General features: G+C 37.7%; 2 protein-coding genes across 2 annotated transcripts; one reads left to right on the top strand and one right to left on the bottom strand.

The window, feature by feature from the left end:
- Positions 1 to 256: 256 nt before the first annotated feature.
- Positions 257 to 8679, bottom strand: LOC109003896 (U3 snoRNP-associated protein-like EMB2271). The gene is made up of 7 exons (XM_018982234.2): positions 8084 to 8679; positions 7249 to 7591; positions 6607 to 6831; positions 5420 to 5648; positions 4874 to 5052; positions 1370 to 1435; positions 257 to 473 (listed from the first exon to the last, which is right to left on the bottom strand). The coding sequence occupies exons 1-7, from the start codon at positions 8500 to 8502 to the stop codon at positions 396 to 398; spliced, it is 1539 nt and encodes a 512-aa protein (XP_018837779.1). The 5' UTR covers positions 8503 to 8679; the 3' UTR covers positions 257 to 395.
- Positions 8680 to 12033: 3354 nt separating this feature from the next.
- On the top strand, positions 12034 to 13161 carry LOC109003893. The gene has a single exon (XM_018982232.1). It carries the CDS (start codon positions 12034 to 12036, stop codon positions 13159 to 13161), a length of 1128 nt encoding a protein of 375 aa, XP_018837777.1.
- Positions 13162 to 14143: the final 982 nt, after the last annotated feature.

The raw sequence follows: 14143 nt of genomic DNA, 5'->3' as shown, positions 1-14143 counted from the left end.
GTCTCTTTTTTTTTTTTTTTTAATGTAATGGTTGAGAAAATGACTATTAATGAAATTATGTATTTTTTTAATGGTTAAGGATGTTAAAAAAATGTTTAAAAAATAAAAATAAAAAAGTTTCAAATACACTAGGGGACACGTCGAGCAATACATGTTGGGCGGCACCCTAGCATTGTCCTTGCATTAAAAGATGGTCTCTAACTTAGCTTCCTGATGAAAAATAATCAAACAAGATTAATCAACTCATAAGGATACAAACACAGAAAAGTTGTAAAATAAATTGTAATTAAAAAAATATATATAGTTAGGAGCCAACAACAAAACTCAGATTAATATCAAAACTCAGTTACTCAGATTAATCAAAATTGGAGCGCTACAAACTTCATTTGCCCGTCTTATGAAAGCTCAAGGGAATAAACCGCAACTCCATTCTGAGCAGACTCGATATGCCCCCACCTTCCCAAACGAGGTTCCTGTTGCAGGTGCATCTTATTTGTGTTAGCAATTATAAAATGTAGACACCAAATAACAATAGCAGAAACAGAATTCTATGAATTGGAAGAAAAAATGACTCGGGCTTTCATTAACATTATCAGGGCTTGTGTCTAGCTTCTTGTCCAAACTAAATCCAGAAATTTACTCTTAAAAGTTTATATTCTTTGTCCCTTGTGGAAGAATTTCTAAAAATAAAAGCCTGGAGAAGCTCTATCAGCCCCACGTGAGGTGGAAGGAATGACACCAAAGTGCTAGCGAGACTGCGAACTGGGATTCTTTTGATCCAGAAGTTCAACTTCATGATTATCTCATGAGTTTTTTAACTCTTGAATCTTTTCCTTGTATTTACTTTGAAACAAAAATCATTTTACCCCCATGATAGCACTTTTCCCCTTTACTGTGCGTCCTCTGATCTTGCTGTACCTAACCTGGGTCCTATAAATATTAATGGCAGAATCTTATTTTCCTCCTCTTAATAGAAAGAGGGCTATCCTTTTTTTAATAACAGACAATCAAGAGTTTTCCTCAAACCACATCTACACAACCTTTCAACTCCTGTAACAACTTTGTTTTAAATAGAGAGCATTTATATAAAACTTGAAATTCAAATCAGATGAGAAGTAGCCACTATTACATTGGTTGGTTGTAAAATGAGTTATAAATAGTTTTATCCATATCATTATTCTTCAGTTTAATGGAAACACTGGTTTGGTTGCAATCTTCATACTTTGACGTAATATAACCTCAGAAAGCTCAAATTAAAAGATCAGCTTTTCGTAAGTCATGCAAATTAAATCTCATAGCAATTTCAGAAAAGGATAACATAAAAAAAGATTGCAATAAAGTCAAGGATGGGATCTATAAAGGGCATTACCTTACCAACTCCAGCAACCAGGAACTGTCCAGATTTTGCGAAGGCCAAGGAATTTACAAACCCAACCTGTGGCACAAAAACTTTATAGGTAAGCAACAGTCAGAAATTTTAGGAGGCTCTCATAAACTCAATCAGACAACTGATTACATCTGAGTCCAACATCAAAAAGAACTATCAATAAGGCAAATGAAGATAGCAGAAAGAAGGAAGAAAAAGGGGGCAGGATAAGGCAGAGATGCCAACTTGAAATATAACCACATTATGGGCTGAACTCTGGCTTAAAACAATTAAAAAAAAACAAAAACAAAAAGAGAAAAAACCCGGCCCAAATTATTCCTGCCATCCACTTGTATTTGCTGACAAGACAAACAAACAACTATTTCAGGAAATTGACCTGACATTGACCTGAAAAAACAAGCAACTATCAATAGCTGCTTTTATGTTAGTTATTATTTAAAAAAATGGTATTTGTGGGACTAGAAATTTGAGTGTGTTCAATCGGGCTCTTCTTGGAAAATGGTTGTGGGCCTGTGGCAGTATAACTATGAGACAGAGGCTTTGTGGAAGATGATGATTGGTTCCAAATATGGGGGGGCATGTGGTGGGGATGGAGTACTATAGAGGAACAAGGGGCTTATGGGGTGGTATTTGGAAGCATATCAGAAGAGGATGGGGTTTTTTCTCGATACACTAGAATCATGATGGGGGACAGATCTAGAATTAAATTCTAGCATGATATCTGCCGTGGAGATAGAGCCCTCAAGGACACATTCCCTATGGTTTTCAGGGTTGCAAAAGAGTAGCATGCATAGGTGGCAGACCTATTGGAGATGTCGGGCAGATCAATTCAATGGAATGTGAACTTTATTAGGGCGGCCCATGATTAGGAAGTTGGCAGTTTCTCTGATTTCTTCAACCTCTTGTACTCCGCAAGGTTGAGGTATCGAGGGACTGACATGATGTGGTGGGTACCTGCTAGAAAAGGAACATTTTCTGTTCGTTCCTTCTACAAGGCCCTTACAAACCCACAGAACAATCCTTTTCCTTGGAAAAGCATTTGGAGAAATAAAGCACCTCTAAAGGTGGTATTTTTCACATGGACAGCTTCTTCGGGCAAGATCTTGACTATGGACAGCCTACGGAAACGCAAGGTGATTCTTATGGACTGGTGTTGTATGTGCAGGAAGAGTAGAGTGGTGAGACTGGATCATCTGCTACTCCATTGTGAGGTTGGCAGGGTGTTATGGGATGATGTCCTTCGAAGATCGGACCTAGCCTGAGTTATGCCTGCTAGTGTGATCAAGATTCTGGCCAACTGGAGGGACATTGGCGGTATTCCACAAATTACAGCTTTGTGGAAGCTCATTCATATTTGTATTCTATGGTGCATATTGAGGGAACAAAATTATCGGAATTTTGAAGATAAGGAACTATCATTGGAGGAGATTAGATTGTTCTTTGTTAATACTTTATTCCTATGGGCTAGATTTTCAGGATTTTTTTGTTTCTATGACAGTTGCACAAGAAAGCCATTGACTTTATTCCAGCCATCCAGAGCAGACTTTATCTGATGTTTCCGCACCTCTTTGCACTCCAACAGCCCAAATTCAAGTCCTAAGGAGTTCTAGGGGGCTGCAAACACTTGTGCAAACTCTAAGAGTTTTTTTTTTTTTATAAGTACCTCTAAGAGTTAAATTTGAGTTTTTATCAAGTATTATGCCCATGTTACAAAAATTCTTATGAATATTGAATTTAAGATGTTCGTTACGACTCTAGGCAGCAAAATACTTGAAACTCTACAAGTTTCAAAATCCAGTTTTGGTCAAAAAAGATTACGTGGACAGATTCTGCCACATTGATCTTCTCTAAAGAAACCCTAAAAATTGGCTTCGGTAAGAACTTGTTAATCACTCATAGAAGTGTTTTTTTTTTTAAGTATGACTCATAGAAGTGTTATGCATTAGCATATAATAATTTTTTTTTTATAAGTATGAAGATATTTTATTGATATTGAAATAGGTATAGCCCAAGTACACAGGAAGTATCCATGTGATTACATTAGCATATAATAATTAGGTAGTTCAAATCAAATTTTCTGTTATATTGAAGGGTCCAAACCCTAATAAGAAGAAAATAAATTTTCTGTGATTGGCATAAAGGAGGTGTTTTTAATTATGAGCTACATTGCATAAGTTAAGTAGTATGATCATGCCTTTCTATGAGAGTTGCAAAAAAAATTCAAATATTATGCTATGTTAATGCCCTTTCATTGTAAGCCCCTTTTTATGCACCTATGCTATGATATGACAAGCAAGTGAGGAATAATGAATGCCTTAGCATGATTCATGCAATATTTAGTATGTCATGAATGAATTTATGCTATGAATAACTATATAAATGTCACAATGTGAAAGTATGAGGTTTGTGACAATGCCCATATCATGAATGTTATGAAAAGCTTATAAAAATCAAGATAAACGCCATAATGTAGGAATGAATGGAATAAATAATATGTTTGCCATATGGGATGCTTGGTACCAATGCAAAGAGATGGATGGATATGCAAGCCACAGATTTTTTTTTTTATCAGTAAATAAAATTTTATTGATTAGAATAGGCAAAACACCAAGTACACGGGCAAAAGGTGTGGTCACTTGAGATGATTAGAACCATCAGTAGTCTAGCGGACCAATGCACGGTTAATGTCTTTTGGTTTGGCAATAAAGCAAGCGAAAGACAAACATGACAAATATGTGGTCGATGTGTGTTTGTTAATTGCCATATATGCAATGTATGCTTAATTGTGTGTATACATTTCCAAAGATAATCTGAATTTAAAATAAGTTTATTGTATGGTGTACTACTTACTAAGTATTCGACTCGGTTTGTTTGTTATTGACGTTTTAAAAGTCCTGCAATGAGGGTGAAGATAACTGGACGGACCAGATCTAGATGGTGATACTTAGTCCATTCCATAAGTAAACACGTATAGGATTAATTTTGGTCTTTTATTATGTCATGATGCCATCAAAAATCTTATTATATCAGCTATTCAAACCTTATCCTGCTATGCTATATTTGTCATCGAAAGAAATGAGTCCAGGTTTTATTTTGGATCTCTTACCCAGTGTTAAGTTATTTTTGCAGGTAGCATTCCTAACCCAATGAGAAGGGGGTGTTACAAGCTGAATCTAAACCCCACCCCAAATCCACTCTTTGACCACTAGGCTGACCAAATCTGCATTTCTAAGCTAGTCTAAAATCACAAATGATCATTTATCATTCTCGACCTTGGTAGCAGTTATTGAACAATTCATTTAAACAATCTTCCTACATAATAAATTATAGATAGCCTAAAAGTCTATAATCTTTGGTTACTACAGGTAGAAAACCATTCAATCAAAGAAATGGTGAAAGCAGATGCTATAATAAGAGGCCATATTCACACTGTTCTGTAGTTATAATCACAAAGTGAAGCTTTGTCACAATATTGCTTTGGCTTACCAACGGAAGGTCAAACAACGGTCGAATGTCTTTAGTCTCACTTTCAATAGCCCATAATCGAACAGAACCATTACCAGCTCCAGATGCAGCAAGATCACTGCTTCTACACACTGTGATCGAATTGACCCAGGAATATGCCGATAGACATCTATAACTTTCAGAACCAGAGTCACCATTTTCTACAGCATGGGAGTCAATAGCATATTATTAGAATACAGGTCAAATGAAAAATCAAAAGGAAAAAACAATTAAATTGCTCGGACGTTTCAGATTCATTGATACAAAACACTTGGTCTCCTCCCTAAAGGTGAAAGAATTTTATACAAACGTGGAAAAACCACAAATGCATGGGGAATAACAAAAGCACAGAGTAATAACAATAATTACCTAAAAATGGGTTGAGATATTTTCTTACTGACTACAAAAATATTTTCCCACATCCAAATACAGTAATACAAGAAATACAAAGATTAATATGGCCATGTGATAAACTTTAGAAGCAACTTTCATGATAAACCATATGGAAATAAAATATTGCAGTTTTACCAATATGTCCATTGGGGATTTTCCCACTATTCTTTGGTTCGAGATTCTTGTTTGCACCCAACAAAGCATGAGCATTCTTCACAATGTCAACAGGCTTCTTTCGCAACGTGCTCCAAAGCTCAATACTTCCATCATCAGAACCGGATAAGAATTCGTCATTGCTAACGAAACAACAACATTCCAGAGAAAATGCAGGGGCTCGAAATACTAAACGTGACTCCTCAGGGACCTATTTCACAAGCATAGAAGTAACGTAAAGACCAAGTATCTGACAACTGAAAAAGATATCCAACTGGTATAGCACAAATACACCACAAGCTCAATGATACTAAAAATAATAGCCATTACAAGGTTTTTTTTATTGGTAAAAGATAACCAATACAAAGACATGCACAGTATAGATTGTATAAATGTGATTTTTTTTGGCTAAATAATATAAATGTGAAATATCTTCAGTGAAAAATTGGAAATCATAGTAAGAACAAAACTTTTATAAGTTGCATGAATCTCCTTTTATCAAAGGTGGTGGCGAAGATGTAGATTAGTTGAAAACATGTCCTCTCTTGTTTTGGCTATAAATCTTTATTGAAAAAAAAAAGCAAGTGGCAGAAAATATTTTGGAGAAGTCAATCTCCTAAAAATACCACCAAATGAATTCCATGTATAGTTTGAAGCAAAAAAAATGCTTTAACTCTTCATGTCCAATTATCTTTTTGTAAGTGAACATTTTTTTCAGTCAACTCTTTACGCTTGATGGTGGATGCCAGGAAAAACCCACCATTCAATGTCCTCTCTCTCAAATGTTAGACAATTCTTACCACACAGATCAGGAAGACATCAACTACATTTTTATCGGTGAACAAGATTTTATTGAAAGAAAACACTGACTACATTTAGTATCACCAAGTACAGTGCATGGCCTAGTGATCTTCTTTGTGGGTCGACAAGAAGATTGCACCCTCATTTTGAGATTTTTTTCATAGCCCTTCCTGTGTTAGGTATCTTCATAGGTGGCCAAAAGGAGTGAAGGGAACACATACAAAACGAATGCTACCAGCATGTCCTTTCATTTTTTTTAGAAACCAGCCACACATCACCCTCTGTGCTCATGCAAAATTTCTATCATCCATATATTTCTATTTGACTGAGTAAATCTAAAGGCAGGAAATCACTAAAAGAGTGCTTACCTTAAACAACTGCATCGTTCGATCACGGCCAACAGTCAACACCCGTTCTTTACGATGGCAATCAATACTTAATATTTCATTTTGGTGACCAAATAATGTAGTTATGTATGCTCTGTCTTCTGCATTCCATATCTTGACTGTTCGATCAAATGAACCAGAGAAAAGTTCTGAAGTCCCTTGCCTGAAACTTAAACATGATACAGGTCCTCCGTGACCTTGAAAAGCCTGTCAACACACAACTAAGCAATAAGAATAGCAAATAAAATCCATATCGTCACAGGTTTTAAAGCATGGCCTTTAACAACAGGACATAGAAAATCTTATCAGATAAAAGAAATGTTCAGGCTACCAAAAAAAAGAAAAAATAAATTAATAGTCACATGAAGGGTCCCCCAGAGCTCAGCATTTTATCTGCCATTCAAGATGTCTGCCATTTGAAAAGCTTCACACCTTGTGCATGTTAATAAATGACCAGACAGGAAGATCATGTTTATCAATATGTGCATTTTATGGGTGCCAAAACATATTGGCATCTTTGCTCACAATCTAGACTAATTTTTGTAAAGTAGTTAAACTTAAATCACGATAACTTACAAACCAACACACGCAATTTCCACAACATAAGTACCAAACCAGATTTACCCTAATATGCTCTCGCGTACGGGTATCCCATAGATGAATATGCCGATCTACACCACCACTTGCCAAATACCGACCATCGGAGCTAACAGCTAGTGCTAAGACACGTTTACAATGCCTTGTGGCTGGACCTTGCGGATCCTTGGCCCCATGGGACCTTAGTACGTCACAGCTAGGCCACCGATAACTTTCATGTATCCCACTGACTACATCCCAACGCAAAATGGTTCCATCCTTCGAAGCTGAAAATCCCTTCAAGTCATCCTCAGATAGAGCCACTGCAGTGACAGGCTGTCGATGCTTAACCAAGACCCGGAACTCATCAGCACTTTCTGGTTTTTGAACCCTGCAGCACATGTATTAAACATTATAAGCATCCTAGACTAAGTTTTTTGGATCATCTCCAAACATCTAACTGTATGTACATGTTCTCCACTTCACCAAACAAACAACATTAAGTCAAAACCATGTTGTTCAAAGTCATCTTCAATATCCTGGCACTTCTAAGAAAGGTTAATACCATTAAAGAAGTCTATTTCAGGATTATACAATTGTTTACAGTATCCATGGTCGAAAATAAGCAATTTAATGCTTGAGTAGCAAGCTTCTATCTTTCCAAAAATGTAACCGGAGACTTATGCCATAATTTCCTCGTCAAAAGTAGCATCCAGTCCACACGAAAACCAATAAAAAGACTAACACCAATAAACCATCCACACAATACAATGCCATATGAGGAAGAGACGTAATACCACATGCTTGTGGCCCAAATTACGTCAAAACTCTCAACTTGAAATGCAACCCAATGCTACTCTAATCGAGTTAGAAGTAACAATACCTAGATGCAATGGCTCGGCGAACACGGCCGGTCTCCTCGAGCTGCTCCTCTTGCAAAATCCTCGCCACGAGGGCGTCCCTCTCGTCTTGCATCTCGCCTTCCCTACCTTCCTTTTCCTCGTCATCCTCCTCTTCTCTCGCCGCAATCTCTCGAACCTTATCCAAGTAAGCCCTGGCCACGCGCTGCCTCTTCTCGCCTGCAGTCTCCTCCGCCAACTCGGACTCCTCTACTCCGATTTCCCCCTCGTCCCTGTCGAAACCAACCAACCCATAGTCCTCGTCCGAGTCGCCGCTCTCTATCACGTCACCGTCATTCTCAATCTTCCGCGGTTTCTTCGGCTCCGTTATGAAAAATGGGTCCCGTGATAACCTCTTACCCTTCCTTCCTCCTCCTTTCGGAACCGGACCTTTCTTCTTCATATTCTCGAACCGTGGGAGATAATCAAGAGAGGGAGGTGGCGATTTTGATTGTTTGGGTTTTTCTCTTTACGTTTCGTTCTTTCTTTCACTAAAGCCGTGGAGCGAAACCTTAGGGTTTTTCAGAGGGCTTTGACTTTTGAGGGGTTTAGCAAGCCAACGGTGAAAGTCTTTCTTTCGTTTTTGAGTTCGGAAACGGTGTAAGGTTAGTCATTAGTAGTGAGTTGTAAAATAAAAATATTTTTATAAAATTAGGTTACTTTTATAATTTATTTTATAAAAATATTTTAAATAAAATATTTTTATACAAAATGTTATGAAAAATGATATGATGTTTTCAATTTAAATTCTTATTTCTTTCAGTATTAAAAGAAATTAATTATTTAAAAAAAGTTTTATTAATTAGATAAATTAATTTTTTAACAAAAAATAGAATTAAAAGAAAGGAAAAATAGATAAACTTCTTAAAATAAGAATTAAAATATAAAAGAATTCAAGACCAATTAAAAGACACGTTATTAACCCAAGAAATTGATAATTATAAAACTATAATTGAAAATGAAGTATGTTCTAACCTGCTCAATATTTTCTGAAATAGAAAACAACATATAGTCAAATTATCCTATGAAAACAAATTTTTAAAAAAAAATATTTCAACTAAGGCTAGACCGATTCAAATGAATAATGATATTAGAATTCTGTAAAAAAGAAATTAATGATTTATTAACAAAATGATTAATTAGAAAAAGTAATCACCATGAAGTTGTGCTGCTTTTCATGTTCAAAAACAGGCAAAATTAGAAAGAGGAGTCAATCGTCTAGTAAGCAATTATAAACCTTTAAATAATGTATTACAATGGATTAGATACTCAATTCCTAATAAAAAAAGATTTATTATCTCGACTTTATAATGTTTCGGTATTTTCAAAATTTAACATGAAAAGTAGATTTTGACAAATTCAAATTGCTGAAAAAGACTATTATAAAATAGCATTCACAGTCTCATTTGGACATTATGAATGAATATTATGCTCTTTGGGTTAAAAAATACTCCTAATGAATTTCAAAATATTATGAATGAAATATTTACGTCTTTAGTATCAGAGTCATTAATGATTATATTGTTATATTATTATATTTTATTGTTATATTGCTATTTTATTTTGCTGTTTAACTTTGGTGATTATATTGTTATTCTAGACAAGGTTATCTTATGGCCTTTGTTACTAATTAATTTTATTTTTTTCAATGAGTAATGTTAGGTACAAGCTTCAAATAGACAAGATTTATACAATCATTTGTAAAAAAATGAATCGCACTAATAAATAATAGTTTTTTCACAATTTTTTTTAGGTTGGAGTCACTTTTTTACAAGGACTTGTATGAGACTTAAAAATCATCTCTTCAAGAGTTAAAAATTTCGAGACTCAACTAAAGTACTTTGGTCGATGGCTTGCCAAGCTAAACCAAGCCATCTAAACTCGAGCAAAGTCTATAAAAACGGCTCGAGCTCTACCATTATGAGCTGAGTCGAGCTCTGACAACTCTAAATTCATCTTGACCTCGATTAAGCTTGATTACTGCTCTAAACAAATCTATATTGTGTCTATCTCCATCTGAATTATAAAATTTGGGTAAAAAAATGTAGAAAATCTTATCTGAATAAATATGATTGGTGTTGTAGCCAGAACAAGAAAGCAAGGCTTAAAAGTATGAACAAACGGCCACTCAAATGGGGGGCACTTTTTTTCAGTCCCCTCTCGTGTTTTTCTCTCTAGGGAAACTTAGAGTAGGTGGAAGTTTTACGTCTGGGGTTGGTTACGACGGCAGAGGTAGAAACTAAGTGTGAATCTCTTCGGAGCTATCGGCGATGGAGAATATGCAAGATATGTGGGGAAACCTTCAACTTAACAAAGAGGAGGGAGACGAAATCGTGTTAGAAGAAAAGACAATTTCAGTAGCCAAGAGGAAGGGTGAGAAATGCCTAATTGGGAAGCTTTGTTCAGAGCGACATATTAGCAGTAAGGTGGTGGAGTCGATGATGACAAAAATTTGGAGGCTGAGCAAACCTGCCAAATTTAAGGAGGTGAGTATGAATGTTTTTATCCTCTCTTTTGAAACTCATGCTGACAAAGCAAGAAGTCTTGGAGGAAGACCGTGGTTGTTTGATGGCTGTCTCTTAGCTATTGATCCGTTCCAAGGATTCTCACAACCAAGTAGGTGGAAGTTCGAGACTGCTGCATTTTGGGTCCAATTTCAAAACATGCCTCTGGTGGGGATGAATCGGGAATGTGGCTTAAAACTCGGAAGCACGCTGGGTGTTGTTGAGGATATTGTTGTTGATGATGATGACATAGGGTGGGGAAGTTACTTGAGAGTAAAAGTTAAACTAGACTTTATAAACCACTAGCTTGAGGAAGGGCTATAACTTTGCAAGGGATAAAGTAGTGGATCCCAGTACAATTTGAAAAGCTCCCACGGTTCTGCTTTCAATGTGGAAGAATTATGCACATGTTGGATAAGTGTAGCAATCAAACTAAGGAGGCTTCCTCCCAGTATGGGTCCTGGTTGCACGCTGACCCAGGAAAAAAGAAACAACGTGACCATGCGGAAGAAATTTTTAACCTGTGGGGTCTTCGCTCAGCCGTGAACAAGGTTGGAAGTCGATGCCAGCAGAGGAGGGAAGTCCGATGGAAGCAGCGCCGGTGATGCCTTTGGCAAATGAGACTACTGTTCCATATGTCACAGATCAAGTGGCACAAGTCTCGTGTCACGATACAAATGTCACTTTGAGTATGGGTCTGGCAACAAAGGATGGTATTGACAGGGGATGGCCCTTTGCAAACCCTCATGACTCTAATGTAGCTGCAGGCCTATCAATAGAACAAATATGGAAGCTTGAGTCAACGAGTGGTGATGGAAAGCATTGGGGGTCTACTGCCAGTAATGGAAAGGGTGGAACTTCAGGATCAAGTCCGGGATCTAGCAGTGATCAAACTTTCATTAAAGAGCACATGGCAGGGGTTTCAATTGAGGCCACTCAACAGCAGTATGGTGTTGTCAAACCTACGGGTACTGTGGAAACTGAGGTCCCTAATAGGGGTGGCATGCAAGACTTTGTCTTTCAGAATAAAGTGGCGGGAAATCAGAAAGAGAATGCTACAGAGGAAATCGGGGGCGAAAACAGCTATGGGCTGGGCCCAAGTGGATCAAATATGCAAGACCCAGAGCCAAAAGGGTGCTTAATCGACCAGGGATCCCAACATTACATTCCATCTAAGTCTGCTAGCCCCTCAAAAGGCAGAACTTGGAAAAAGAGAGCTCGTGGCCCTGGTATCATTTATGTTTCTCAACATGATCTTGTGATTAAAAAACGTAGCTGGAACAAGGAAAATGTAGACCCAACAGAAATGAAGCTAGCTAAAAAATGTAAATTGGTTCTACACAGTCCCAATGCAGATTGTAACAAGGGGGCAGAGTCCTCCGTGACACCATGAAATAGGCAGCGGCTGCCAAGCAGCCCTACCGGAAGCGATGATTCTCCTAAGTTGGAATTCCCGGAGGCTTGGGAACCCGCTGGGAATTAGAGTACTTCGTGATTTAATCCAAAGAGAAGGACCCGATATTGTATTTTTGCAAGAAACTCGACTACAAGGCAAAGTCATGGAGAAATTAAAATTTAGTATTGGTTTTACCAACTGTATGGCAGTGAACGGTGAAGGGAGCAGTAGGGGTTTGGCTTTGTACTGGAACAATACCTCCCAGCTTGAAATTCTTAATTATTCGAAGCACCACATTCATGCTTTGGTCACCAACATCGAAGGGGATGATCAGGAAGGAGTTTCATGGTACTTGACTGGAATCTATGGGCACCCGGAGGCTTCAAGAAGGCTGGAAACCTGGAACATGATTAGATCTCTAGAAGTTACTAGTAATCGAGGTTGGTTAATGATAGGTGATTTTAATGAGATCCTAAGTAACTATGAGAAAAATGGTAGTAGGATCAGACCAGAAAACCAAATGAGGGACTTTCGCCAGCTTCTGGATGACTGTGAGATGATAGACTTGGGCTTCAATGGTAACCAATTTACTTGGTGGAATGGAAGGGGACATCAGTATAGCATTTGTGAGAAATTAGATCGCTTCCTAGCTAATTTGGAGTGGAAGTCTCAGAACCTGTTGGTTGAAGTTAACCACGGCTTTGCCCCTTACTCTGATCACATTCCTATCACTCTCAAGACTCAGGTGGATAGAAGACAAATGATTAGAAAAAAAATTTTCAAGTTCGAGACCATTTGGGCAGAAGAACCAAAGTGTAAAAAGGTCATTGAGCTAGCTTGGGAAGGAGCTACGGGCCAAAGTGACTTGCCATCTATATTGGATAAAATAAAGCGGTGTGGAGAAAAACTTGATGTGTGGAACAGAGTATGTTTTGGCAATGTGAGAAGAAATATCGAGCAAGCTCGATTGAAATTAAAGAAGCTGCAACAATCAGACCCGTACTACCAAAGAAGTAATTCTCTTCGAGCTGCTAGAACCGATCTTCAGAAGTGGTTGGAAAGGGATGAACATTTGTGGAAACAAAGAGCTAAAGTTCTGTGGCTGCAAGCAGGTGATAAAAATACCCGGTTCTTCCATAGCAAATCATCTCAAAGAAGATAGAAAAATGTAATTAAAGGTGTGAAAGATGCAGCAGGTGAATGGCAGACTGGAAGTTCATAAGATCAAATTATTATAGACTACTTCAATCAGCTGTTTATAGCCACAGATCAACAAGGCCAGACTGATTTCCTAGAGGACCTTACTAGGAGAGTTTCAAATGAGATGAACTCCTCCCTTACCAGAACCTTCACGACAGTAGAGGTATCACAAGCCTTGAAACAAATGAACCCTCTTTCAGCCCCAGGACCTGGATGGCTCCCATTTTCTACCAAAAATTTTGGAGTGTTATAAGTGGAGAGGTGACTGATGCAATTTTGAAAGCACTCAATTCAGGATCCTTTCCAGTAGTTCTCAACCACACATTCATCACCTTAATTCCAAAAAAGAAAAAACCAATTGAGGTGACAGATTTTAGACCTATTAGCTTGTGCAATGTCCTTTACAAGATCATTTCAAAGGTCATTGCAAATAGGCTGAAAACCATTCTAGCTGACTTGATCTCCCCAACACAAGCTGCTTTTGTCCCAGGCAGGCTAATCACAGACAATGTGTTGGTAGCATACGAAATGGTCCACTTCCTAAGACAAAAAAGGAAAGAAAAACAAGGTTACATGTCCCTAAAGCTTGATATGAGCAAAGCATATGACTGTGTAGAGTGGAGTTTTCTTGAGAAGGTTATGCTTAAAATGGGGTTTAATGACAAGTGGGTAAAGCTAGTGATGTTTTGTACAACCTCAGTCACCTTTTCTGTTTTAGTCAATGGGGAACCTAAAGGCCCAATCTTCCCTTCTCGTGGCCTGCAGCAAGGAGATCCTATCTCCCCTTACTTATTCTTGCTATGCACAGAGGGGCTGATTTCTCTCCTTAAGAAAGCTGAGAGATCAAAGCAAATTGAAGGTTTGTGCATTTGTAGAGGTGCTCCAAGACTAAATCACCTTCTTTTTGCTGATTATAGCGTTCTGTTTTGTAAGGCTAATCTGGC

This window comes from Juglans regia, chromosome 10 (genome assembly GCF_001411555.2).
Source record: "Juglans regia cultivar Chandler chromosome 10, Walnut 2.0, whole genome shotgun sequence".
Lineage (NCBI taxonomy): Eukaryota > Viridiplantae > Streptophyta > Magnoliopsida > Fagales > Juglandaceae > Juglans > Juglans regia.
The sequence above is the reverse complement of the archived record's forward strand: the minus strand, read 5'-3'. Positions and strand labels throughout refer to the sequence as shown.